The sequence below is a fragment of the Sus scrofa genome, chromosome 10 (assembly GCF_000003025.6).
Source record: "Sus scrofa isolate TJ Tabasco breed Duroc chromosome 10, Sscrofa11.1, whole genome shotgun sequence".
NCBI classification, from domain to species: domain Eukaryota; kingdom Metazoa; phylum Chordata; class Mammalia; order Artiodactyla; family Suidae; genus Sus; species Sus scrofa.
In genome coordinates, this window is record NC_010452.4 from 53,139,047 (window position 1) to 53,165,734 (window position 26,688).

The 26,688-nt window shown below is 36.8% G+C and overlaps 1 protein-coding gene across 29 annotated transcripts in view; it reads right to left on the reverse strand.

The window, feature by feature from the left end:
• MLLT10 (myeloid/lymphoid or mixed-lineage leukemia; translocated to, 10) overlaps positions 1-26,688 on the reverse strand; it is a 243,296-nt gene that overhangs the window by 66,991 nt on the left and 149,617 nt on the right. For 26 of the 29 annotated variants that reach the window (XR_002336389.1, XR_002336388.1, XR_002336387.1 and 23 more), the window contains 2 exons: positions 9,803-10,055; positions 5,923-6,492 (listed from right to left, as the gene is read on the reverse strand). Coding sequence is in view for 26 of the 29 variants with exons in the window: in XM_021064945.1 (XP_020920604.1) it covers positions 5,923-6,492; positions 9,803-10,055 (823 nt within the window). In the remaining 3 variants the exon portion in view is untranslated. Of the gene's footprint in view, positions 1-5,922; positions 6,493-9,802; positions 10,056-19,173; positions 19,209-26,688 lie in introns of all 29 variants that reach the window. The other 3 variants (XM_021064937.1, XM_021064941.1, XM_003130784.6) reach the window with 2 other exon arrangements.

Sequence of the window (26,688 nt, forward strand, 5' to 3'; positions counted from 1 at the left end):
AGTCAGATTCGTTTCTGCTGAGCCATGACAGGAACTCCCAGGATCAGTCTATTTCTAATTAAAACATTTTACCAGAAAGGTACTTCTCAGTTTCACTTTATCATCATAAGTAGACATTACATAAAATGGGATATATTGGGAGTTCCCGTTGTGGTGCAGTGGTTAATGAATCTGACTAGAAACTATGAGGTTGCAGGATCGATCCCTGGCCTTGCTCAGTGGGTTAAGGATCCAGTGTTACCATGAGCTGTGGTGTAGGTTGCAGACGCGGCTCAGATCCGGCGTTGCTGTGGCTCTGGCGCAGGCCAGTGGCTACAGCTCCGATTGGACCCTTAGCCTGGGAACCTTCATATGCCACGGGTGCAGCCCTAGGAAAGGCAAAAAAAAACAAACACCCCCCCCCAAAAAAAAAAGAATATATTTAACAAGATCCCTTTCATAGCTACACAGGCTCAAGTTAAACTTTCGTAACTTTCATATTGTCATAGAAGCCAGAAGAAACTTCTATTGAGATGATCAGTACTTGTCTTTGTGAAATCTTTAAGAATTTAAGATAAAGTTCATAGTATCACAACCAAAGGAGTGCCTTTCCAGAATCTCCTTTTGTACCATTTATTGCCACTAAAGCATTCCATCACTGAAATAGATTTCAGGTATCTTAACTGATAAAGGTATGGCAGCATTCCATTAAAGAACTAGAGACTAAGACATTAACAAAAAAACGAACCAAAAAAAAAACACCAGAAGACCATATACTTTGAAAAAAACAGAGCAAGCCCAAAGAAAAGAAATTAATGATAAACCAGTAACTCCTTATCATTTAATAAATACCAGACTTCTTTTTTCAGAGAAAATAACAAGATGTTGATTTTTGAAAAAAAAATATGCTAACTTGCAGTATAGTAAAGCATAAACTCTCCTAATGTGGTTGTGATAAACAGGAAAATGGAAAAGGACAAAATGGCATGTTGACTCTTGCAAAATTTTCAATGTCCTAATTTTCAGCATCTCAAAAGACCAGATGCTTACTTGTAAAGATCTCAAAAGTATTTATGTAGGAAAGAATTCAATCAAAAGTTCAATAATATAATTCAAAATATGTAACCTTAAGTAGCCACTTAAAACCTTTTGTACCAGTCACTATAAAACAGTATGTCAGGAGTTCCCACCATGGCGCAGTGGTTAACGAATCCGACTAGGAACCGTGAGGTTGCAGGTTCGATCCCTGCCCTTGCTCAGTGGGTTAACGATCTGGTGTTGCCATGAACTGTGGTGTAGGTTGCAGACGCGGCTCGGATCCCGCGTTGCTGTGGCTCTGGCGTAGGCTGGCAGCTACAGCTCCGATTCGACCCCTAGCCTGGGAACCTCCATATGCCGCAGGAGCGGCCCAAGAAATGGCAAAAAGACAAAAAAAAAAAAAAAAAAAAAAAAAAAAAAAGTTCTTTTAGAAACTGTTAGGTGCTCTCAAATACAAAATATTATCAGTACTATAAGCTTGTGGAAGCAATATTATTTTTTATGTTAATAAAATTCTTTTAATAGTAATTTGCTAGAATTAAGTCCAGGATGCTAATTCTAGGAGAAAGACCAGTCTGATTTCTTCAGCCTGCGAACTCTCCATAAATCCATCCTACCCTATATAACCAACGTTACGTCTAACTATCTCGCAAACACAAGCTTCCTGTTTCTATGAAGTTTATCTTTCAAATGTACCTTTACTTTCTTTTCTGATAATAATGTTGGCCTTCTTTTCCTGCCTTCTCCAAAGTACAATTCAAATTTCATCTTCTCCTTGGTCTTTTCCAACTAATTATATATCCTAAAGTGGCCTGTAATACTACATGAAAAGCTCTACAGTACATAATTTCAATTGCAACCTGGGAAAAACACTTAGAAGACAAGTACAAAATCACACAGGATACTACTAAACACACAATACATTCTCAGTGATTACTAATAGGATTCATTCCTTCTTCTTTTAATGTTAGCATTTATTATGTTCAGAGCACTGTGCTGGCAGTGAGGAGACAGTGCTGAACATGACAAACATGGCCCCTAACCTACTGGAGCTATGATTACAGTACATGTTATAGCTGGGACTTACAAGATCAGCTGCGTTGTTACTTGCACATGAATCTTTTTAAGAGGCATCATGAAAATCAACTTTTGATAATGTAGTACACAGAATACATTTTCTCCTTCCTAGTTATTTATATGAGAGAGTTTTCTGCTTTTACAATTACTAAATGACTTCTCAATCTAAATTTAGTTCAAAGGAAAGACTAACATTTTCATACTAGTAGGAGGCACAAGTGTTGCAAGTTAAATTATTGGTTCAAATTCTCTCATTGATCTTAAAGTGTGACCAACAGTACACTAGTGTGGTTTTAGACCCTCATCAGCAAATATCCTTTAAATTATAAGTGTCTCTGGAATCAAGGAAAATGCATAGCTCCGCCACTTAAGAGTTTCGAGAATCCTGTCTCTGTTTCTTCTTCTATGAGTAATAATAATTGATGCTTGTCAAGTACTTAAGACAGTGTGTAGCCCATGCTAAGTTTCAACCGTAATTATCAATTATTAATTTATGATAAGAAGGCATAATTAACTACTAAATAATTAACTACTAAATATTCAAGGCATTTAGCCAGTTTCTTCTAAGTTAAGAATAGACTTTTTAGTAATAAGTTTATCAATAAGATAGTGCTCTAAAAAAAATTAAAATTAAAATAAACAAACAAAAAAACCTGAGTTCCCGTCATGGCACAATGGTGAACGAACCCAACTAGGATCCATGAGGATGCAGGTTTGATCCCTGGCCTCACTCAGTGGGTTAAGGACCCAGCGTTGATGTGAGCTGTGGTGTAGGTCACAGATGCAGCCTGGATCTGGCATTGCTGTGGCTGTGGCATAGGCCAGCAGCTACAGCTTCAATTATACCCCTAGCCTGGGAACCTCCACATCTTGTGGGGTGTGGCCCTAAAAAGACCAAAAAAAAAAAAAAAAAAAAAAAAGTGAAAGATTAAATATATTACCTCAAAGTTTTAAACGATAAATCTTATTCCATTGTATAGCTTAAAATGGAATTATAGCTTTAACAAGATGTATATAATCTTCAGAGTGAATTTAAAACACAAGTTTAAGAAAAAAAATCCTGACAAATCTAAATTTAAGTCATTTATTTTTGTCAAATAGTATTTATGAGAATTTCTCCCTAAATTTTGTTTACCTAATGGTCAGATAAAAGGGATACAAACTTACATTTTTCTGCCACAGATACACTACAAACATTGCCTTCTCAAAGTAATCATTGTGTAAAGAACACTATAGCCTATGCCTAAAATTTCCCTAAATCAGTAACAGATAGGAAAATCTTTTCAAGAATGTAAATCAATATTTTAAATTCATTAATTTGAGGATATGTGTTTCAAACGGTGTCCAAATGCATTTTCTAAAATTCAGCGATTCTCAGGTTACCTAGAGATAGGAAACTGGTGAGGATCTCTTCACAAGAGCAAAACTTAGGCCTAATTTTCTCAGATATTATTCAGCTAATTTTTATGTCTCTTGCTAAAAATAAATATGAATCAAATTTTTTTCTGAAGAAATTTGTGTAAATTTACTTTTTGTAACTGGGCTCTATGGCAACTGCTAAGCTCTTCTAGTCTCGAAAGAAACGTATTACGTAAATTAAAATATATATTCGAGTGTGCAAGCTATATATTAAAAGCTTTTCAAAGGACATGTTTCTCACACCAATTTATTATTTTTTCTCTCTAAAACAGTTTCTCAACCAAGGGCAATTTTGTAACCCCACTGCCAAATCTGAACATCTTCTGACTGTCACCATGGGTGGGGGAAATCCCTGGTGCTATTGGCATCTAGTGAGTAGAGTCTGCAGATCCTGATAAACATCCTACAAGGCACAGGACAGCAATGCACAACAGAGAATTATCCCAACCAGAATGTCAACAGAGCCAAGACTGAGGAAACCTGCTCTAAAGCATCCTTAATGCTCCTGATGAAACAATTCTTCCATAGAAACTCTACTCATTTCTCAAAAAAACCTGTCAGAGGTCTACCATAACCACTGAAGCTAGTTACGAGATATAAGAAGAGAAAGAAGTACCAGGCTATGTGATCTTGGGCTACTTATTTTACCTAAGTCTCACTTTTGGGTTTTTTTTTTTTGTTTTGTCTTTTTAGGGCCGCACCAATGGCATATGGAAGTTCTCAGGCTAAGGGTCAAATTGGATCTGTAGCTGCCAGTCTACACCAGCGCCGCAGCAGCATGGGATCCAAGCCTGCATGTGCAACCTAGACCTCAGCTCATGGCAACGTCAGACCCTTAACCCACTGATGGAGGCCAGGGATTGAACCCACATCCTCAGGGATACTAGCCATGTTCATTACCGTTGAGCCACAACAGCAACTCCTACGCCTCATCTATGAAATACAGGCATAAATAGCCCTTACTTCATAAAACTGTTCTGAAGATTAAATAATATAATAAATATAGAGATAATAAATCAAAGCTCTTAATAGACACCAGCACAAAACAAATGGTAGTTAATAGTTACTATTTTTCACATCTGACCTTTACACATACTTTTTCTCACATATAATGGTCTTTCTTATGTTTCCTTACTAAAATTAATGTCTGCGCAACTACAAAAACAATCCAAAATTCTGTAATTATAAAATATACATGAACATTCTTAATTTAAATTCTATTTATTATTTTTCCATACCATTTGCTATGTATCCTCTCTATCAACTAACAAAACTGATGAAATCTGTAACAGTTTATTTTAGCCAAAATTTCATCATTTCTATAATCAGAAATCCAAAATCAAAACATGCGTAAGATTTATAAACAACACATTTAAAATATGTACCTCAAATTGAAGATAATATTTGAAAGATTAATGCTGACATTAGCTAATATGTATACTGTTAAATTTGTCTAAAAATACACATCTTTTAAAATTTTAAAAACTGAAAATAATATCCATAATACAAAGTACAAGCTAAAGAAGCATCCCAATGTTGTGAATATAAATTTCATTTATAGTAAAGATAATGGTAAAAAACAAACTGGTAAACACAGTTGAAAACAAAAATGATATAAATCATTTCAGATTTATCTTCCGAAATAAAATGTGATTCTTAAAGTCCATAAATTTAAATCATTTAGGAGTTCCCACTGTAGCTTAGCAGGTTAAGAATACGACTAGTATCCATGAGGATGAGGGTTTGATCCCTGGCCTTGTTCAGTGAGTTAAGGATATGGCGCTGTGGTAAGCTGCGGTGTAGGTCGCAGATGCAGCTTGGATCCGGTGTTGATGTGGCTGTGGTATAGGCTGCAAGCCGTGGCTCTGATTCAACGCCTAGCCCAGGAACTTCCATATGCCACAGATTCAGCCATAAAAGAAAAAAAAATTTAAATGATTTATCACTGACTGAAAAATATTCCAGATGGAGTTAATTCAAGTAGAATTTGTGAGGATTGTTGAGAAAATGAAGACTAACTAAAGTTTAGAGATTCAGGAAGCCTGAAAACAAATCATAAAACAGTGCAAAAACTCTAACATCTTAAATGTGAATTCTGAGTTGATTTTTAAAATACTATGCAAGGAAAGCAAAAACAAAAAAGGGAAATTAATTCTAGGTGTTCATAAGAAATGAGTAACAAATAAACTATTCAGTCTATATTTAGTTACATAAAACTGGATCAGTGCCAAACATCTTTTCCAAACATCAAATTGTCTTCCTAAGATCATAACACTTTTCATTAAGATAATTTAATGTCACTTAGCAACCCACAGTATTATCCTAATGACAGTTGACACTAAGTTTATTTTTTAAGGTGAAAGAAGGGTGGTGGTGGGAGGAAATGAGAAAACAAGGGTCTGAGCCTACCTGAACCAAGCGGAGAGGAGCCCACGCTAAGACTCTGCACACTCCCATTCCTGAGCGGCGTGGGGGATTTCTGAAGACTAGAGCTGGTTACACTTCCTGCAGCTGATGCTACAGATGACGTTGGTGAAGCAGAAGAAACTGAGAGATGAGAAACATTCTCTTGATTTTTGTTTCCTTTGGGTCTACCAGGCCCATGCTTACTTTGCTTATTTCCTTTTCTTTTCTTTTCTTTTACAGTTTCTTCTTCTATGCCAGAAGTTTGAGCCCGTTTATATCCTGCTGTGGGAAGGCTGGAATTACCCAAATCTCCAGGTGAATTTTCAAAGCTTTTAGGCTGTGAAATAACAGCTGAGGTTGAAGGGAGACCAATTATGGAACTAAAACTATTTACCCCCCCTTCCTGGCTTCCAGACTCTCCTTTATGTACATCTTTGGTTGATGATGACTGTTGGGAGTGAGTATAACTGTCATTACGCAGATCTGAGTCTGTAAAGCTCAAGTAATCCTGGGGAGACTGCACTGAACTTCCCGAAGATGATTTTACACTGCCTGGAGTTCCTGAAAAACTGCCTGTAGTGGAAAAAAAAAAGGGGGGGGGTTGGAAAAGAAAAAATTGGATGCAAAAGTTCCCACGAGTAATAGAAATTATATAATAATCAAAAAAGAGGGTTAAAAAAACCTAAAAAGCTAGATTTTTGAAAGGTTAATACTGAAAATCAAGTTCACCTATAAAATTATCTTTAAAAAGTACTTGTCATTTATAATTATTAAACTGAATATAATTACTAGCTATCATGTATACAATTACCAAGATATAAGATATGCTTTGTTTAACCTACCTTTTGCCATGCGGCATCTCTCAATTCTCCCTCAAATGCCTTGTGTATGCTTGAGGAAGTACTAAAGAACAGCAAAGTCTCAAGGAGACTTCAAAAAGACTATGATTGAACGCTAAATGGCCTGGGGAACTTCTTCTTCTTTTTTTTTTTTTCCCCCAATTATTAAAGACAGGATCAAATATGTTCCCAACATATAATAAAAACCTAAAGATGTTGGTTAGGTCATTAAGTTCTGAGTTTTAACTTTAAGATAATGTTGGTGAGTGTCATCACTCAGTTATATCTACCCCACCAAAACATGAATTTGATAAAACAATAATGATTACATGAGCCTGATCGATATGACTCACATTCTCCCAATTCACTTCCCATGGAGCTACATAAAGACAAGCCACTTACATTCTGCTATTTTTCTCATGAAAGTAAAATCATAGGAATCTTTCTTTAACAATTTCTTACTATCGCCCCACTCTTTAGTTAAAGAATACTAGTAGCCCACCATGTCATTATGAGATATAAGAACTTCAAGGTTCTTATTTACCTGTTAAAAAAAAATAATATGGCTGACATGAAACAACAGTTTGGTGCACCATCCCACTTCATCAAACCCTCTTGCCACACTTGCCAAAGTAGTAAGTGTTTATTAGATTCAGTTTTGACCACATATCTATTGTATTTCATAAAACTAAACTAAATCATGTTTTAACTAATGTACTTAGAAACAAAATATCAAAACTGTTCTGTTGGCAGTGCAAAGGCAATTTTAAGCTAAGTGTTAAATTTTATTGCAGAGCATATTCATAAGCAGTCATACATAAATCCACCTAAATATTTACAAAGTTTTTTTTTTATACACAAGATGTAATTTCTTTTTAACTAATGTCTAAAAGTTTTGGTTTTTAAATTATAAGCACTTCTAAAATGGCTTATGAAAAAATCAACTTATGTGTACCTATGTGAGTATTTTAGGTCGTGTCTATACAGAAAAATACCTATTAAGAAGCCATTTACATTACATCAATCATTTAAGGATAACTGCAGTTCGCCACTTAATTAGCAGCTATAAAGAAGTTCTTTATTATCCATTCTGATCTGTCACCATCTGTCTTTTTTTCTTCACATTTTTGTTTTTACAGCTGGTGTTAAACTTTAAAAGCTCACTACAGCGTAGCAAATACTTTAGAACATTTATAAGCAATATTTTAAATGTGTATTTTCCAAAAGTCACATACTACCTGCAATTTAAAAAATTACCCTATATGCCCTACCTTTAAATTTCAACTTTTAAAACTTAAAAATTATCTCAGATATGAAAACATAGCACATTCTCATATCTTAACAGAGGCAGGGAAAGACTCTCCAATGTTGTTAAGAAAATGAGAGATTTCTTTTCTAAATGGATTAGTATTTCAAAGACAAGGTTGAAAACTCTAAAATGCAGCTTTAACAATACAAAACAAGGTCTTGAGAAGAGCTGACTGAATTCTGCCAATTGCATTCAAGGTGTGAATGAAGTTACATGAAAAAATAGTTTTATTATTTTCCAAGGTAGCATAAAAATAATATAATGTAAATTTATTAAAAATAAAACAACAAATTTTATTTCTTTTTAATTTGTCTAATGTTTTTGTGATATAAGGCAAAGAAAAAAGAAAAAAAAACTAGGACTTGAAAATCTTCAAGCCCCCAATAACCTAATTTTAAAATATATGAATATAGATTTTAGTGAGAGATTAGCACACTAAGCAATCTCTCTACATATTCAAATTATATCTTGGTACATTTGGGATATAACTTTTATTATCAGCAAAAGCTTGAGGAGAGTATAGAAAAAGACAAGTTTTTCCCTCATTTATTCCTAAGGAATGGGGAGGGGAAGAGAGAGTGAAAAGGGGAGACATTTATTCTATGCTTTAGTAACATGAGTGTCTCCAACAATTTTAACATTTACATTTCTCAAAATATTTCTGTTCACATTAAAAATTAAACAAAGCAAAAAAACTAGAACACTGGGCTAATATATTCTCAAGTTTAGCTGAAGTATTCTATTCTCCACAAAAGAGTTGCCATAGAAAACACAACAAGCCTAGTTAATTTTTGAATTTTAGTTAAACAACAAATTATTTTTCAGTATAAGTATGTCCCAAATAAATGCACAGGACATATAATAATTTGTTGGGAGTTCCCGTCATTCAGTGTAAACAAATTCAACTAGTATCTGTGAGGTTGCAGGTTTGATCCCTGGCCTTGCTCAGTGGGTTAAGGGTCCAGCACTGCTGTGAGCTGTGGTATAGGTTGCAGACATGGCTCAGATCCCACAATGCTGTGGCTGTGATGTAAGCCAGCAGCTGTAGCTCCAATTCTACCCTTAGCCTGGGAATTTCTATATGCTGCAGGTGTGGCCCTAAAATTAAAAAAAAAAAAAAAAAAGACAGAAAAAGAAAAAGAAAAAAATTTGTTGATTAACTAAAATTCAAAATTAACTGGGCATCCTATACATACAGCAGCCATAATTACCAAAAGACACGTAGGCTGAGCAAAATTCTACTTTAAACTTCAAGCCTTATAATAAATGCCTTAATAATCAAAAACTATTATTTACTGAGAACTATTTGGCTCCCCTAAAAATTATTCAGTACTGTTCACTTACTAAAAGTATACACATTAATAATTCTACTGTTTAAGTGGGAAAGATAAATTAAAAACAGTTTATAAAATAATAACTTTTCTATTGAGCAGAAAGGAAAGGAAAACTCCAGCTTTTATTGTTTTTCTCCCCAAACTTAAACTTTATTCCATATCTATTTAAACATTAAAAAAATTACAGTTATAACTTTGGAAGCACAGGACATAACACAAAAAGAAAGCAAAGGTCCCAGAAACATTTTAAGAAGTCTTTGAACTAATCTTACTACAGCAGCCAAAAAAATAGTCTCCAATTATTCATTAGTTTTAAGTAAAAAATAAATTATTTTACAAAATTTAACTACTACTGATCATTGCAAGAACAAATACTTTAACTAAAACATGGTAATTAATACCTTGCTGGAAAGGACTAGCTGCTGACACAGCCGTTCCTGGATTTCTTCCACCAGGCTTTCTTCCCCTTTGACCTGAGCTGTGTGCTGAAGATTTCTTCCCTTTGCCCTCTGACCCTCTAGCCTCTGAAACATCTTTTGCACTAGTTGTGTGCGCAGAAACTTCCTGGAAATTTGCATTTGTAAATCGTGCTGAAGTGTCTTCCAAGCGCTTCAAAGATCCAGGTATAGAGTTGCTGCTAGTGCTTGTATAAGTCTAACATTTTGAGTGAGAAAAGAAGTAAAAGGAAAAAGAACTGATTACATTTTGGCTATGGGGGAAAAAGATGGCACATTAATAATAATTATTATTGGACTTGTAAGATAAACATACGAAAGTTTCAGTTATAAGTTAGTCTACCTAAAAAACATGTAAGAACAATTTATAAGTCTAGTATAAATTTTTTTTAAATGTAGGTAATTTATAGTATGGCTGTTTGAGCATCAAATTACAGCAATTAGCAAAAGTACACATTAGCGGTTATTTGTTCAGTGACACATAGTAAGCAACAAAGAAGAAACTTCTTTTTCAAGCATTGACATTTTCAAGAAGAACATACTACTTCCCAGGTATGAAATTAAAGTCAGCTTCCTATGTTCAGCATAGGAAGGCAACAACTGGAGAGAAAGAACTACAATTTTATTAGAGGACTATATCCACAAGATCATGAGGATCTAGCGCAGGTTAGAGCAAGAATTTTTAAAACTGAGGTAAAGGCTGCTTTTCAAAAGGGAAAGACTAAAAGCCTTGAAATAGAAATCATCTCTTCCAAGTATTAAGTTGAGTAAAACAGTTACATTTTGCAGTTAAGATTTCTAAAAATTAAAAGCAAATTATACCCTAAGATTATCCTCAATTATCCCCTATATTTAGTTATGTTAGGGAAAAAAAGCAAGATGAAGACTGATTTTAAAAGTTTCCAGTTTTTAATAATCATTTTAATATGAGGTGTGTGCAAATAATAACAAAGTGTGATGCATATTGTAAATTAATCAACATACTTTGAAATGATAAGTTTGTATGGTCTGCAGGGTCAGGGGGTTTTATTCCTATTATTGAACTGGTGCCTGGAATATAAGTAAGCCCTAAATTTCTGTTGAACAAATAAGTAATTATTTTTAGTACACCTATCTGAAATCTCTGATGTAATACAAATGCAAAAATATGAAAATCTGCAAAATTAAAACTTCCCATATATAACAACCACTCAATACAAAAATCAGATAAACTTGAAAAGTGAGAAAGCGATGGTAAAAATCAGGTTTGTTAGCAAATTTTTAGCAATCATTTTAGCAAACCAGTGTTCAAAAAAGGACTAAGAGAAAACTACAAATGTTTTGAAAACCAAATACTTTTTACTACTATTTTTCTGCTACTTGCCCCCCTGGTGCTGCTCCCATCTCAAAACATCTCACAGCCAAGAACAGATTTTCATCATCAAAAATATAAGAGACAGGATTTCTCTTGTGATGCAGTGTGTTAAGGATCTGGTGTTGTCACTGCAGCAGTTCAGGTTGCTGCTATGACATGGGTTTGATCCCTAGCCTAGGAACATCCACATGGCATGGGCACATCCAAAAAACAAACAAGGAACATTATTACGTCATTAATAACTAATTATTATTGTAATAACTATAACCCACAAATAAGAACAAAAGTTCCAAAATAAATTTCAAGACAAAACAAACTCCCATTTAACAAAACAGTGAGGGAATTCCCTTTGTGGTTCGGTAGGTTATAAACCCGACTAGCATCAAAGAGGATTCAGGTTTGATCCCTGGCCTCACTCCATGGGTTAAGGATACCCAAGTGTGTAGGCCAGCAGGTGCAGCTCTGATTCAACACCTAGCCTGGGAAGTTCCATACACATGGGTGTGGCCATAAAAAGGGGGGGGGGGAGAGACAGAAAAACAAAACATTTTAGACTCAATATCAAAGACAACCATAGCTAACAAAAGAAATAGCAGTTATTATTTTAAAGGTATAAGTTGCCTTAGGTTTTATTCTACAAGGCTCAGTATTCCATGTTTAGGAGAAAGAGTTCAAGAAGGAAAACAACCAATAGCTGTGCCTTCCACCAACATGATGGAACAGAATAATGTTGGTTAAATATTCAAGTCTCTCATAAGAGTCACAAATTTTTTACTACCCCAATTCTTATAATATAGCACAGAAACTATCAAACAAGAAGCACAGAAAGAAGACTCCCCCCGCCTCGGCATTGGGGGGGGGGGTCAAAGAGCAGTGAGACAACATTCAGCAGCCTAATTTACATGTCACTGGAGTACCCAAAAAAAGGAGGTGGGAGAAAGGCTAGATGGACCTAAAAATAATAGCAGGGGAAAAAATACTTTGAAGAAATAATTTGCTGAAAACTATAAACCTACAGATCACCTAACCCCAAGTACAATACACATGAAGAATACTCCATGAATGCACATCCTAATCATATGGCTTATCACTAAACACCAACAATTAAAAGAACAAGTGATAAAAGCAAGTGGAGGTTTTCAAAAAAAAAAAAGAAGAAGAAGGAAAAAAAAAAGCCCATGTGCTAAGAAACAAAGATAAAGGTGAAAACAGATTTCTCAAGAAAAACATACAAGCTATAAAACAGAAGAGTAAAATCTTCAACGGACTAAAGAAACAAACTATTATTACCCTGAGAATTCTATAGCAAGCTAAAACATCTTTCAAAAACACAGGCAAAACAACTGCTTTTCAGATTAAAAAGCTGAAAGAACTAATCACCAGTAGTTAACACTGCAGTAAATGCTAAAAGCTGTCTTTTAGGCAGGGGAAAAACAAAACAAGAAATGTGAATGTACACAAAGTAATTAAGAGCACTAGAAACAGTAATTACATGGATAAATATAAAAGAGTTTTAACTTATTTTAGTCCCTTTATAAGATAATTGATGATCTGGAGCAAAAATAATAACAATTGAAAGGTTTATAAGATACATAAAAAATGTTATTAAATATGACAAAACTTAGGCCCAAAGCTGAAAGGGTAGGAATCAAAATCTGTAGTCGCAAGGTTCTTAGATATAACACATGAAATTGCGTATCACTTGAAGGCAGACTCTGACAAGTTAAAGATATATAAATCCTAAAGAAACTAATAAAATACAAAAAAGTTATTACTAATCAGCCAAAACGGAATCATAAAAAATACTCAATGAGAAAAAGAAATAAGAAGATGAACATGATGGGCAAATTTAAAAGGATCAGCAAATGACAGATTTAAATACAATCATACCAACAATCACTTTATATGTAAATTACCTAAACACCTTCATTAAAAGGCAGAGATTACAACAGTGAAAAAAGTAACTCAAGACTTTATGCTGCCTACAAGAAACCCATCTAAAACATAAATACAGAAAGATATCAAAAGTAAACGTTTTGGGAAGAAATAGCAATCTAACACTTATCCAAAGAAAACAATTCACAATATTTATATTAGACAAACTACATTTTAGAACAAGGAATATTATCAGAATAAAGAGGTCTATTTATCAAGAGGATATAAAAATCCTAAATGTTTCTGCAACTAGTAAGAGACCTTCAAAATAAATGAAACAAAAACTGACAGAATAGAGAAAACAAAAAAATAGCAAAATGCAAAGTTACAATAAGCGAAGTTCATATCTTCTTCTTAATAACTGACTCAACAAATAGACAAAAAAAATTAAGGACATAAAGAACTTTAATATATACATCAGGGAGTTCCCGTCGTGGTGCAGTGGTTAACGAATCCAACTAGGAGCTATGAGGTTGTGGGTTCGGTCCCTGCCCTTGCTCAGTGGGTTAATGATCCGGCGTTGCCATGAGCTGTGGTGTAGGTTGCAGACGCGGCTCGGATCCCGCGTTGCTGTGGCTCTGGCGTAGGCTGGCAGCTACAGCTCCGATTCGACCCTTAGCCTGGGAACCTCCATATGCCGCGGGAGCGGCCCAGAAATGGCAAAAAAAGACAAAAAAATAAAAATAAAATAATATATACATCAACTTGACCTAATTAACATTTATAAGGAAAACTTTATACCATAAGAGTGGAATGAACACATATTTTCTGAAATCAGCACACGTAATATTGAACAAGATAATCCATCTTCCGTGTGATTAAAAAAAATCAAAAGGAATTACATAACACAAAGATAGTAAATGAGAACTCAACAATAAGATATGAGAAACATTCCTAAATATTTCAAAAGTCAATAAAACACTTCTAAGTAACCTATGGTCAGAAAAGATATCAAAAGGAAACCAGAAGATATTTGTTCAACTAAAATGAAAATACAACATATAATTCTTAAGTGGTGCTTAGAACAAAGTTTTATTTCTAGTATTAAGTATCCATATTAACACTTTTAGATTCTGGTCAGCGTATAAGTCTTCATTCCATCCTGAAATTAAAAGCCTAACAAACTGAAAAATCAATAACTTTTTCTTAGATCCATCAGAGGTCACTGAACAAACCACTGCATCCCAAACTAAAGAGATTGACAGATGTAGAGAATCACAGCATACCCAAGCAGAAATCTCCATGAGAACCAGTATCAGGGTAGGAAAACCTCAAATGTAATTGAGAAACTACTGAAGGCTCAACATGGACAAGCCTGAGAGATAAAGACTCCAAGGAGGACCCGGTCACAGGAGAGCCCTCAAACTTTCTTCCTTTTTAGGGCAGCCCCCCCCACCCCCCTCTCCCAGCATATGGAAGTTCCCAGGCTAGGGGCTGAATTGGAGCCACAGCTGCCATCCTATGCCATAGCCTCAGCAACGCAGGATCCCAGTCACATCTGCAAACCTACACCACAGCTCACAGCAACACCGGATCCCCGACCGGTGAGCCAGGGATCAAACCCACATCTGCATGGACACTAGCTGGATTCATTTCTGCTGCACCACAACAGGAACTCCCCTCAAACTTTTCAAGTTTACCTCCAGAAGCACTATCAGGTCTTGACAATGAATATCAGAAGAAAAAATACACTCAGCCTTTTAGTAGGGGAGGGGTAAAGGAACGATTCTGAAATAGGCCAAGGCAAGGTATTGTTTTCCTTAATAAGGCTTCTCACTGTGAGAATCTATCCTACCAAAGCATAATCTGACTACGGTTATATCGAAGCCTAAAATACCAGAAGCAAGGGAAATACCCAACTATAACCCCCACCAGCATCGTGTCCACTAAAGCAGGGTAGAGGGTGAGAATCACCTGTGAAGTTCAAAGTCCAGGGGCAAAGGCTCACCAAAATATTGAGAACTGCCCAGAGGATGATCCAATGCTTCCTGTCCACCTTACCATCACATTATTAAATGCCTATTTAACATAGTTCCTTTAATCCAGTACATCACATACAACTCTTAAAAAAAAAATTATAAGGAGTTCCCATCATGGCTCAGTGGTTAACGAATCTGACTAGGAACCAAGGTTGCGGGTTTGATCCCTGGCCTTGCTCAGTGGGTTAAGGATTCGGCATTGCCGTGAGCTGTGGTGTAGGTTGCAGACGCGGCTCGGATCCCACGTTGCTGTGGCTCTGGTGTAGGCCGGAGGCTACAGCTCCAATTAGACCCCTAGCCTGGGAATCTCCATATGCCTCGGGAGCGGCCCAAGAAAAGGCAAAAAAAAAAAAAAAAAAAAAAAAAAAAAAAATTACAAGACATTAAAAGGCAAATACACAGTTTGAAAAGAATGAACAAACATCAGAACCAGAGACAGAGATGGCAGGACTGCTGTAATTACCAAACCAGGAGTTTTTTAAACTATGATTAGTATGCTAATGATCTTAATGTAAAAAAAAGACACCATGTAAAAACAGACAGATATTGTAAGCAGAGAAAGGAAATTCTAATAGAAAGTAAAAAAGGAATATTTTAGACCAAAACCTGTATAATAAAAACGAAGAATTCCTTTGACTCACTCATTAGTAGACTGCACATGGCTAAGTAAAGCATCTCAGAGCTTGAAGATATGAAAATAGAAACTTCCCAAAAAACAAAAAGGAAATAAACTAAGAACCACAGAACAAAATCCAAGAACCACAGGACAACTACCAAATGTGTAACATAGGGATATAGGAATACCAGAAGGAGAAGGAACAGATGCAATATTTGAAACAATAATGACTAAAAAATTGAAAAAAAAATAACAGAATATGTATAAAGTTTATATGAGGAAATAAATTTTGATGAACAAAATTAAAAAGGAACTAAATAAATGGAGATATTCCAACTTCATAAATGAGCTGCCAGTATCACCAATATGTCAGTTCCTCCCAACTTAATCTACAGATTCTGTGCAATCTCAATGAAAATTCTAGCTTTTTTCTGTGTGTGTGTGTGTGTGTGGATATAGACAAACTGATTCTATACGTGAAGAGGCAAAAGACCCCAAACAATACTGAAGAATAAAGTTGGAGTCCTGACATTACTAAATTTCAGACTTATTATAAAGCTACAATAATTAAGACATTATAGGAGTTCCTACTGTGGCAGAATGGGATTGGAATTGCAACTTGGATCTGCTCTCTAGTCTGGGAACTCCACATGCTACACAGTGGCCAAAAAAAGAAAATAAACACACACTCACAGGAGTTCCCTATGTGGCTCAGTGGTTAACGAATCCAGCTAGGAACCATGAGGTTGCCGGTTCGATTTCTAGCCTTGCTCAGTGGGTTAAGGATCTGGCACTGCCGTGAGCTGTGGTGTAGGTCGCAGACTCGGCTTCGATCCTGCATTGCTGTGGCTATGGTGCAGGCCAGTGGCTACAGCTCCAATTAGACCCCTAGTCTGGGAACCTCCATATGCCTCAGGAGCAGCCCTAGAAAAGGCAAAAAGACAGAAAGACCAAACCCCCCCCCCCCACACAGAACAGAATGAACAACATCAAAAGTGAACCCTAGGAGTCCCTTGGGCTCAGTGGGTTAAGGATCCAGCATTATTACTCCTGTAGTATAAATTCCATTCCTGGCCCAGGAATGGCCAAAAAAAGGACTCTTCATCTGCACTGAATGGATAATATACAAATTATTTTTTCAAAAGAAGTGAATCCTAACATCAATTAGGGACTTTAAGCAATAATGATGTGCCAATATCAGTTCACAGACTATAACAAATATATCACTATGGTATAGGATGGCTATAGTGGGGGAAAATTTATGTGTAAAGGGAAAGGGGAGATATAGGAAATATCTGTACTTTCCACTCAATTTTTCTCTAAATCTAAAACTGCTCTAAAAATAGTTTTTTTTAAAGCTGACTATATTAGAAAAAAGAAAAGTTTTAAATAAATTTTATATTATACCTTAAGAAATTAGAAAAGAGAAAAAGAAACTCAAAATAAGCAGTAAAAAGGAAAAAATAAAATTAGAACTGAAATCATTAAAATACAAAAACAATAGAGAAAAACCACTGGATCCAAAAAAGCTAAAAATTTAAGATTGATAAAATTCATAAACATCTGGCCAATCTGGTAAGAAAAAGGAGAAAAGATACAAACTGCCAAAGCTCACTCAAGAAGAAATCAATAACCTGAATAGCCCTATATCTATTTTTTGAATGAAATTAATTAAAAATCTTCTAAAGAAAAATTCTAAGCCCAGATGGCTTTAAAAGAGAATTCCAGAAACATCAGAAATAATATCAAATTTAGATATATTCATCCAGAAAAATTAACAAGAGTGAATACCTGCAACTCATTCTATGAGGCCAGCATTCCTTTGGTCACCAAAACCAGACATTATAAGAAAAGAAAACTATGGGCCACATCCCTCAAGAATACATATGCAAAAATGCTTCTACAATTTCTTCCTTCCTTCCTTTTTTTTTTTTTTTTTTTAATTTTTTAAGGCCACATGTGCAACATGTTGAAGTTCCCAAACTAAGGGTCAAATTAGAGCTGTAGCCACCAGCCTACACCATAGCCCTAGCAAAGTCAGCTCCAAGCTGCATCTGCAACCTACACCACAGCTTACAGCAACCCACTGAGCAAGGCGAATCAGAGCTATAGCTGCCAGCCTACGGCAATACCAGGTCCAAGCCATGTCTGCAACCTACACCACAGCTCACAGCAATGTCGGATCCTTAGCCCACCGAGCAAGGCCAGGGATCGAATCTACGTCCTCATGGATACCTGTCAGGTTCGTTACTCCTGTGCCACAATAGGAACTCCTGTCTTACAATTTCTTTTTTTCTTTTTTTTGCTTTTTAGGGCCACTCTCATGGCACATGAAGGTTTCCAGGCTAGGGGGTTGAAACACAGCTATTAGAGCTGTAGCCACTGGCCTACACCACAGCCACAGCAAGGTCAGATCCAAGCTGCATCTGCAACCTACACCACAGCTTGCAGCAACGGGGAGATCCTTAACCCACTGAGCAAGGCCAGGGATCGAACCTGCATCCTCATGGATGCTAGTCAGATTCGTTAACTGAGCCATGACGGGAACTGCCATCTTTTACAATTTCAATTTTAATTAGCATATAAAAATGGTAATACATCGAGAACAAGTGGCATTTATCCCAAGAATGCAATGGTTTTTTTTCAACACTGGAAAACCAACTGGTGTACTTCATCATATTAATAGATTTTGAAAGGGGGGTAAAATCATATCAATATATCCATTAAAAATAGTCTTTTTAACAAATGGTTCTGGGAACTCCCCAAGTCAGTCAATGAAATTAGAACACTTCCTGACATCATGTACAAAAATAAAATGGTTTAAAGACCTAAATATAAAATATAACACTATAAAAACTCCTAGAAGAAAACACAGGCAAAGCATTGTTGGACATGGATTGTAGCAAAATTTTCTTAGAACAGGCTCCCAAGGCAAAAGAAATAAAACCAAAAATAAACAAAAGGGACCAAATCAGACTTAAAAGCTTTTACACAGCAAAATAAACAAATAACAAAATGAAAAGACAAGCTACAGAATGGAAGAAAATATTTGCAAATGATATGACCAACAGTGGATTAATTTCCAAAATATACCAAGAGCGCATGCAACTTAATATCAGAAAAACAAACAACATAACCAAAAAGTGGGCAGAAGACCTAGACAGACCTTTCTCCAAAGAAAACATGCAGATGGTCAAAACTCATATGAAAAAAATGTTTAACATCGCTAATTATAAGAGAAATGCAAATCAAAACCACAACAAGGTATCGCCTCACACTGGTCAGAATGGCCATCAACAAAAAGTCTATAAATAAATACTGGAGAAGGTATGGAGAAAAGAGAACCGCCTTACACTGCCAACGGGAATATAAGTTTGTGCAACTACTATGGAAAACAGTATGGAGGTTCCTCAGAAAACAAAAATAGAATTACCATATGATCCAGCAATCTCACTCCTGCGCATATATCTGGAAAAGACAAAAACTCTAATTCAAAAAGATACATGCACCCCTATGTTTGTAACAGCACTATTTACAGTAGCCAAGACATGGAAGCAACGTAAATGTCCACTGACAGATGAACGGATAAAGCCGATAGTATATATACACTATGGAATTTTTAATGACTGAGCTTTATTTCTAAATATTTTTTTTCATGCTGTTATAGTCTTTTAAATAGATATCCGGTATAGCACAGAGAACTATATCTAATCGCTTGCAATGAACATGGTGAAGGATAATGTGAGAGAAAGAATGTGTGTACACACACACACACACATATATATGTATAACTGGGTCTCTGCTGTACAGAAGACATTGACAGAACATTATAAATCAACTATAATGAAAAAATTAAAAAATAAAGAGATAAAGCTCAGTCATAAAAAAGAATGAAATAATGCTATTTGTAGCAACATGGATATACATAGAGATTATCATACTAAGTGAAGAAAGTCAGAAAGAGAAACACAAATACCATATGATATCTCTTACACGTGGAATCTAAAATATGGCACAGGTGAACCTACCTACAAAGCAGAAACAGACCCTACAGACATAGAGAACAGACTTGTGGTTGCCAAGACAGAGAGAGAGGGAAGGAAGAGGGATGGACATGGAGTTTTGGGTTAGCAGATGCAAACTATGACATTTAGAATGGATAAGCAATGAGGTCCTATTGTACACCACAGGGAACTATATATTCAGTCTCCTGGGATAGAACATGATGGAAAACAATATAAGAAAGGGAATGTATAACTGAATCACTTTGCTATACACCTTGAAACTAACAATAATATAAATCGACTGTACTCCAATAAAATAAAATAAATATATAGAAAAATTAGGAGTTCCCGTCGTGGCGCAGTGGTTAACGAATCCGACTAGGAACCATGAGGTAGCGGGTTCGGTCCCTGCCCTTGCTCAGTGGGTTAACGATCCGGCGTTGCCGTGAGCTGTGGTGTAGGTTGCAGATGCGGCTTGGATCCCACGTTGCTGTGGCTCTGGCGTAGGCCGGTGGCTACAGCTCCGATTGGACCCCTAGCCTGGGAACCTCCATATGCCGCGGGAGCGGCCCAAGAAATAGCAACAACAACAACAACAAAAAAAGACAAAAGACAAAAAAAAAAAAAAAAAAAGAAAAATTATTTCACAAATCTAATATCCACGGTGGATAAAAACTCTCAGCATAATAGGAGTAGAAGGAAACTTCCTCAACATCATATGTAATGTTAATAGATTAAAAATTTCTCCCCGGAGTTCCAGTCATGGCTCAGTGGTTAACAAACCTGACTAGCATCCATGAGGATTTGGGTTCAATCCCTGGCCTTGCTCAGTGGGTTAAGGATCCGGCATTGCTGTGAGCTGTGGTGGAGGTCATAGACACGGCTTGGATTTGGTACTGCCGTAGGCCAGCAGCTACAGCTCTGATTTGCTCCCTAGCCTGGGAACCTTCATATGCCACGAGTGCAGGCCTAAAAAGACATAAATACATACATACATACACACATACTTCTCCCCAAATATCAAGAACAAAGCAAAGATGTCCCATCTCACCACTTCTATTCAACACTGCACTAGGGATTCTATGAGGAATTTAAAAAAAAAAAAAAAAAAAGACATGTAGATTAGAAAGGATGAAGTAAAACTGTTATTCATTGTTGGCATGATTATACCTGAAAAAAATCTTTTGGAATCAATAAGTAACTAGAAATAATAAAAAAATTTTTAAGAAAGCTGCAGGATGCCTGAGCAACAGACAAAAACATAAAAATGTTAGTTCTGTATACTAACAAGGAACAATCAGAAATTGAAATTTTTAAAAAGACTTTAACGACATCAGAAAACATAAAATAGGGAGTTCCCATCGTGGTGCAGCAGAAACAAATCTGACCAGGAACCATGAGGTTGCGGGTTCGATCCCTGGCCTTGCTCAGTGGGTTAAGGATCTGGCATTGCTATGGCTATGGCAGAGGCTGGCAGCTACAGCTCCTATTTGATCGCTAGCCTGGGAACCTCCATATGCTGGAAGTGTGGCCCTTAAAAAAAAATTAGAGATAAAGCTGGGAAAACATGTACAGAACCTGCACACTCACTGCTGAGATAAATTCTAAAGACATAAAAAAGGAGATACACTGTGGTAAGAGACAAAAGACTCAATATTGTTAAAGTATCAATTTTCCTCCAAAACAGTCGGTAGATTCATTGCAGTTTGAGTCAAAACACCAGTAGTTTTATTTCGACAAAATGACAATCTGATTCCAAAATTCATTTAAAAATGCCAAGAACCTAGAATAATCCAAACAACTTTGAAAGGAAGAACAAACTGGAAGAACAAAGTCGGAAGGTAGACCCTACCTGACCCTAAGGGTCATTATAAAGCTACAGTAATCCAAAGACTGTTGTATGGAACAGAAGAGAGCCCAGAAATAGATCCATACATACATGGTCAATTGGTTTTGCAACAAATGGGGGTAAGGTAATTCAGTGGAGAAAGGACAGTCTGTTCCACAAATAGCTCTGGAAAAACGGCTATCTGGAGACCCCTGGTGGCTGAGCGGGTTAATAATCTGGCACAGTTAGTGCAGTGGCTCTGGTTACTAAGTGGTGTGGCGGGTTCAATCCCTGGCCTGAGAACTTCCACATGTTGCAGGTGTGGCCAACACCTCCCCCAGGATATCTATATTTAAACAAGTGGACTTTGACGCATAACTCACATAAATATGCAAAAATTAACTCAAAATGGATCATCGACCTAAATATAAAACATAAAAATACTAAACTTCTCAACGAAAACACTAAAAATTCACAAAACAAACATAATTAACAATGTCTGCTCAAGCCACTGAGTGGGAAAAATATCTGCAAACAAACATATCTGATAAAAGACTTGCATCCGGTACATAAAAAGTCTCACAAAACTCAGTAATAAGAAAACCAACTGGAGTTCCCGTCGTGGCGCAGTGGTTAACGAATCCGACTAGGAACCATGAGGTTGCGGGTTCGATCCCTGCCCTTGCTCAGTGGGTTAACGATCCGGCGTTGCCGTGAGCTGTGGTGTAGGTTGCAGACGCGGCTCGGATCCCAAGTTGCTGTGGCTCTGGTGTAGGCCGGTGGCTACAGCTCCAATTCAACCCCTGGCCTGGGAACCTCCATATGCCGCGGGAGCGGCCCAAGAAATAGCAACAACAACAACAACAACAACAAAAGACAAAAAAAAAAAAAAAGAAACCAACCAACTAATAAAATGGGGAAGATGGTGAATAGATGTAAACAGACATTTCACCAAATAAAATAAATAGCAAATATTCACATAAAAAGACATTCAACGTAATTTAGGGCATTAAGGCAATGTAAATTAAAACCACAATGAGGAAGTTCCCATTGTTGTTCAATAGATTAAGAACCTAACACAGTATCCATTAGGATGCAGGTTCTACTCAACCCCTGGCCTTGCTCGGCATTGCTGCAAGTGGCAGTGTAGGTGGCAGATGCAGCTTGGATCCCATGTTGCTGTGGTTGTGGCGCAGGCTGGCAGCTGTAGCTCCGATTCAAACCCCTAGCCCTGGAACTTCCACATGCCCCAGGTATGCATAAAAATAAAAATAATACAAAGAATAAAACCACAATGAGTTCTCTGGTCACTTCAGTGGTTTAGGTGGCTGCTGTGATGCTTCTTCAATCCCTGGCTGGGGGACTTTCACATACCACAGGCACGCCAATCAAGGAATAACCACAATGTGGAGTTTCCATTGTGGCTCAGCAGTTAACAAACACGACCAGTATCCAGGTTTGATCCCTGGCCCTACTCAGTGGATGAAGGATCTGGCATTGCCATCAGCTGCAGTGCAGATCACAGACAGACACGGTTTGGATCTGGCATTGCTGTGGCTGTGGCACAGGCCAGCAGCAGCAGCTCCAATTCAACCCCTAGTCTGGAAACTTCCATGTGCCACAGGCGCAGCCCTTAAAAAAAAACCCACAATAATTCACCACTACATACCCAACTAGAAAGGCTAAAATTAATCTTATACACTGCTGGTGGAATTGTTAAATGGTATAATCACTTTGGAAAATAGTCTGACAGCATTTAAATAATTAAGGATACACCTCCCATGTGACCCGGCTATTCCAGTCCTTGGTATTTATGCAAGAAAAATTAAAGTATATATCCTTACAAACACCGTACAATGTTCTAGCAGCTTTATTCATAATAACCCAAAACTAGAAACATGTGCATCAACTGCTGAATGGATAAACAAATGGTGGTATGTCCATACAACAGAGTAGTAGTCCACGGTAAAAAGGAATGAACTCTTCATACATATATAGATGAGTCTCAAAATAACTACGTTGAGTGAAGGAAGGGAGATAAAAGAATGTACATACTATATGTTTCCTCATTTTTAACATTTTAGAAGATTCAAACTAATTTTACAGTGACAGAAAGCAGAACAATAGTTGCCTGGGGAAGGGTAGTGGTGGGAAGAAAGAAGGGGATTACATTGGGATTACATTGTGGTTAAGGATTTCACAAATTTATCAGATTTTCATACACAAACACACACACAGCTTTTTAGGGCCACATAGCGGCATATGGAAGTTCCCAGGCTAGGGGTTGAATGAGAACTGTAGCTGCCGGCCTACACTTCAGCCACACCAGATCCTAGCCGCATCTGCAGCGAACACCACAGCTTATGGCAATGCTGGACCCTAAACCCACTGAGGAAGGCCAGGGATCAACCTGCATCTTCCTGAATACTAGTTCGGTTTGGTACCACTGAGCCACAATGGGAACTCCCTTATTTATATATTTTTTTGCCACATGTCAAAGTTCCTGGGCCAGGGAATGTACCTCGAAAAAGCTAACAGAAGGTTTTATGTATTTGATGCAATAAATTCTTTAATACCTTTATTATCCTAAGATTATTGTGTTTCCTTAAAAATTAGGTTTCAAAAAAAAAATCTGTTTAAGGATAATCAGTATTCAAGCATATTGTGTTGCTGAATAATACAAGAAAAAAAATAGACTGGTATCTACTAAAAGCAGAGTGGATTTCTTAGTAACCTAAAAGTTCTAAAGATTTCTTTAAAAGTAAATCTTTAAAGACCTAAACCTCCAAGTGACAGAAACAACAAGCTATGTTTCCCAGGATGGACACATATGTACAGGCTTAATGATTAAAATGAAATCCTACTTTGTTCCTAGCCACTTTTCTTTTAGTTTTGGGGTTTTATTTTTTTTTTCTAGCAATTTTTATGTATGTATCACCGGTAGTCCACTACCATGGTTATCAATGAATTATTTGAAAATATTACACTGATAAATTATAACCACAGTGTTTAAAAGATTACAATAATACCATACTGACATGATACTGACATGATAATGACTTGCCGCGAACTTCTAGTAGACGATTGGTCAATGGGGACCTGCTGGATAGCACAGAGAACTCCACCCAAAATTCTGTGATAATCTGTGTAGGAAAAGAATCTGAACCACTTTGTTCTATAGCAGAAATTATTACAACCTTGTACATGAACTATACCTCAAGAAAACATAAAAAATGAAAAAAAAATTTCAGTTTGAAAACTGTTTAGAATCAAAAAAGGAGTTAAAAACTAGTCAAAGAAAAAGTATAATTAAAAATTTTAAGATGAGCAGAGTCAATTCTAAGTTAGTAAAGAAATAGAATGGGATTTTGTCTTAAGGTATAAGAAACAGAAAATACAAAGTTCAAAAATGTACAATCAAAACTGGCTATGCAGTACAGGTATTTAAAAATTGCAACAGTGAATTAAAGTTCCCTGTGACTCTCAATTTAAATGTGCTCTAATTTTAACCACAGCATCTAAAAGGAGCCTTGGAGCTCAGAATAAAACTCACGCTTGCATTCCTTGATCTATTCCTAAATTTCCATCAACTGAAGGCAAAAAAGGAGTGGTGAACCAACAGTAAAGTAACACTGTCCTAAAAGGAATCTACGGCCCATATCTTCCACCATCCATCCACAGGGTCAATTACCTGTTTTAAATCTATGACGGTTATGGAGTTCCCATCATGGCGCAGTGGTTAACTAATTTGACTAGGAACCATGAGGTTGCAGATTCGATCCCTGGCCTTGCTCAGTGGGTTAAGGATCCGGCGTTGCCGTGATCTGGAGTGTAGGTGGCTAGGATCCAGTGTTGCTGTGGCTCTGGTGTAGGCTGGCAGCTACAGCTCTGATTCAACCCCTAGCCTGGGAACCTCCGTATGCCCCGGGTGCGGCCCTAGAAAAGGCAAAAAAAGAAATAAAATAAATCTATGTGGGTTAATCGGATTATGATTTTATCAAAAGACAGTTACCGACAGAAAGCCCAGACTCCAGGTTGATCTTCACCTGCTTCTTTCCCACTCAGCCATGAATACTTTGTCCGTACCTTCTCCTCCCTCAACCCCAACAGCTAAAACCCTTTCCAATGTACTCTCTGGAACTCCGCATTTTCAGGAAAAGCTGCTATATATTAAACTCAACCTTTTCTCAGAACATTCCCTGCAAATTCTTGCTCTAACAAAATCCTAGGTCACTCTGAACATCCTGTCTACCCCATAGCTATTTCAAAGTAATGGCCACTCTATTCCAGCAGCTCTGGTTTTACTGGGTATGCAGGTGGAGTGGGTGTTCTTGCTCTTCGATGCTGATTCTAAATCACTTTCTCTCACACCAGTCAGAATGGCTATCATTAATAAGTCCACAAATAACAAATGCTGGAGAGGGTATGGAGAAAAAGGAACCCTCCTGAACTGTTGGTGGGAATGTAAACTGGTACAATCACTATGGAAAACAGTATGGAGGTACCTTAGAAAGCTAAATATAGAACTACCACATGACCCAGCAATCCCACTCTTGGGCATATACCCAGACAAAACCTTCCTTGAAGAAGACACATGCACCCACATGTTCATTGCATCACTATTCACAATAGCCAAGACATGGAAACAACCTAAATGTTCATCAAGAGATGAATGCATTAAGAAGATGTGGTATATATACACAATGGAATACTACTCAGCCATAAAAAAGAACAAAATAATGCCTGTGCAGCAACACAGACAGAACTAGAGACTCTCATACTAAGTGAACTAAGAAAGAGAAAGACAAATACCATATGGTATCACTTATATCTGGAATCTAAAGTACTGCACAAATGAACCTTTCCACAGAAAAGAAACTCATGGACATGGAGAACAGACTTGTGGCTGCCAAGAGGGAAGGGGAGGGAGTAGGAGGGACTGGGAATTTGGGGTTAATAGATGCAAACTATAGTCTTTGGAATGAATAAGCAACGAGATCCTGCTGTATAGCACTGGGAACTATGTCTGGTCACTTGTGATGAAGCATGATAATGTAAGAAAAAGAATGATATATGTGCGACTGGGTCACCTTGCTGTATAGTAGAAAACTGACAG